This window comes from Eimeria mitis, genomic scaffold, assembly GCF_000499745.2.
Source record: "Eimeria mitis Houghton genomic scaffold, Emh_scaff370, whole genome shotgun sequence".
In the NCBI taxonomy this organism is placed as follows: Eukaryota; Apicomplexa; class Conoidasida; order Eucoccidiorida; family Eimeriidae; genus Eimeria; species Eimeria mitis.
The window spans coordinates 5,735-7,020 of record NW_013572041.1 but is presented as its reverse complement, the minus strand read 5'-3'; the positions used below and the strand labels follow the sequence as shown (position 1 = coordinate 7,020).

At 52.3% G+C, this 1,286-nt stretch overlaps 1 protein-coding gene across 1 annotated transcript in view; it reads right to left on the bottom strand.

Annotated features, from left to right (window-relative positions):
• The window catches only part of EMH_0009820 (uncharacterized protein), a gene marked incomplete at both ends in the record, with an annotated part of 1,896 nt that extends 1,342 nt beyond the window's left edge, over nucleotides 1-554 (bottom strand). The window contains one exon of the mRNA XM_013498774.1: nucleotides 438-554. Within this exon, the coding sequence (XP_013354228.1) occupies nucleotides 438-554 (117 nt within the window). The remainder of the gene's footprint in view (nucleotides 1-437) is intronic.
• Between the last annotated feature and the right edge of the window lie 732 nt (nucleotides 555-1,286).

Below are 1,286 nucleotides of genomic sequence, written 5' to 3'. Positions count from 1 at the left end.
GAATATAATTGTATTTAGTTTTATTTATTTATAAATAAATAAAATAAAATCTAGTTTTTGTTTTGTGTATTTATTTTATATATTTGTTTATTTTTTGTTTTTATTTTCTTTGTTATGTTGTGCCGTTGCTGGTATTGCTCATGCTGCTACTTTTGCTGCTGCTGCTGCTGCTGCTGTTGCTGCTGCTGTTGCTCCTGCTGCTGCTGCTGCTGCTGCTGCTGCTGCTGCAGGGGGTTGACGAGGGTTTGCATGCATCTAATTCCCGTCCTCGATACCGCTCGCCTTTGGTGGGTGGTGCTGCTGCTGCTGCTGCAGCAGCTTTATCAGAGCAGCAGCAGCAGCAGCAGCAGCAGCAGCAGCAGCAAGCAGCAAGCCGCAGACAGAAAGCTGCAGCAAGAAAGAGGGAAGACTCTAAACCAGATCAGCAGCAGCAGCACCACCATCATCACCACCACCACCACCACCACCACCACCAGCAACAGCCGCCGCAGCCGCAGCAGCAGCAGCACCAGCAGCAGCAGCAGCAGCAGCAGCAGCACGGCCTTGGCCTGCATGGGGGAGGCGAGGCGCCTCCCCCTAGCTTTGGCTCCCGAGCTCCATCAGGGCTCAGTATGTAGCTAGCTAGCTAGCCAGCTAGCTAGCTAGCCAGATAGCTAGCTAGCGATTAGCTGTGGCTAGCTAGCTAGCTAGCGATTCGCCGTGGCTAGCTAGTTAGGTAGCTAGCTAGCTAGCTAGCTAGCTAGCAGTTGGCTAGCCATGATTCCCAATCTGGCTAGCCATCGCTTGCCCTCCCAGGCAAACTTCTCTTTTTTAGCTAGCTAGCCAGCTAGCTAGCTAGCTAGCTAGCTAGTTAGCTAGCTAGCTAGGTGGATAGCTAGCTGGCTAGCTAGCTGGCTAGCTAGCTAGCTAGCTAGGTGGATAGCTAGCTAGCTGGCTAGCTGGCTAGCTAGCTAGCTAGCTAGCCGGGATTCAGGGACCTTGTCGAATTCCCTCAATAGGCGTTCGCAGAGCGGAGAGCGGTGGCTAGCTAGCTGCAGCTGGTGGCTAGCTAGCTGCAGCTTGTGGCTAGCTAGCTAGCTAGCTAGCTGCAGCTTGTAGCTAGCTAGCTAGCTAGCTAGCTGCAGCGTATAGCTAGCTAGCAGCAGCAGCTAGCCATAGATAAGCAGCAGCTAGCTACACAACAACAACAGCTAGCCATAGAACAACGAGAGACAGCAGCAGCAGCTAGCTACACACAGGCAGCAGCTAGCCACAGATAAAGGGCAGCTAGCTACGGCTATACAGTA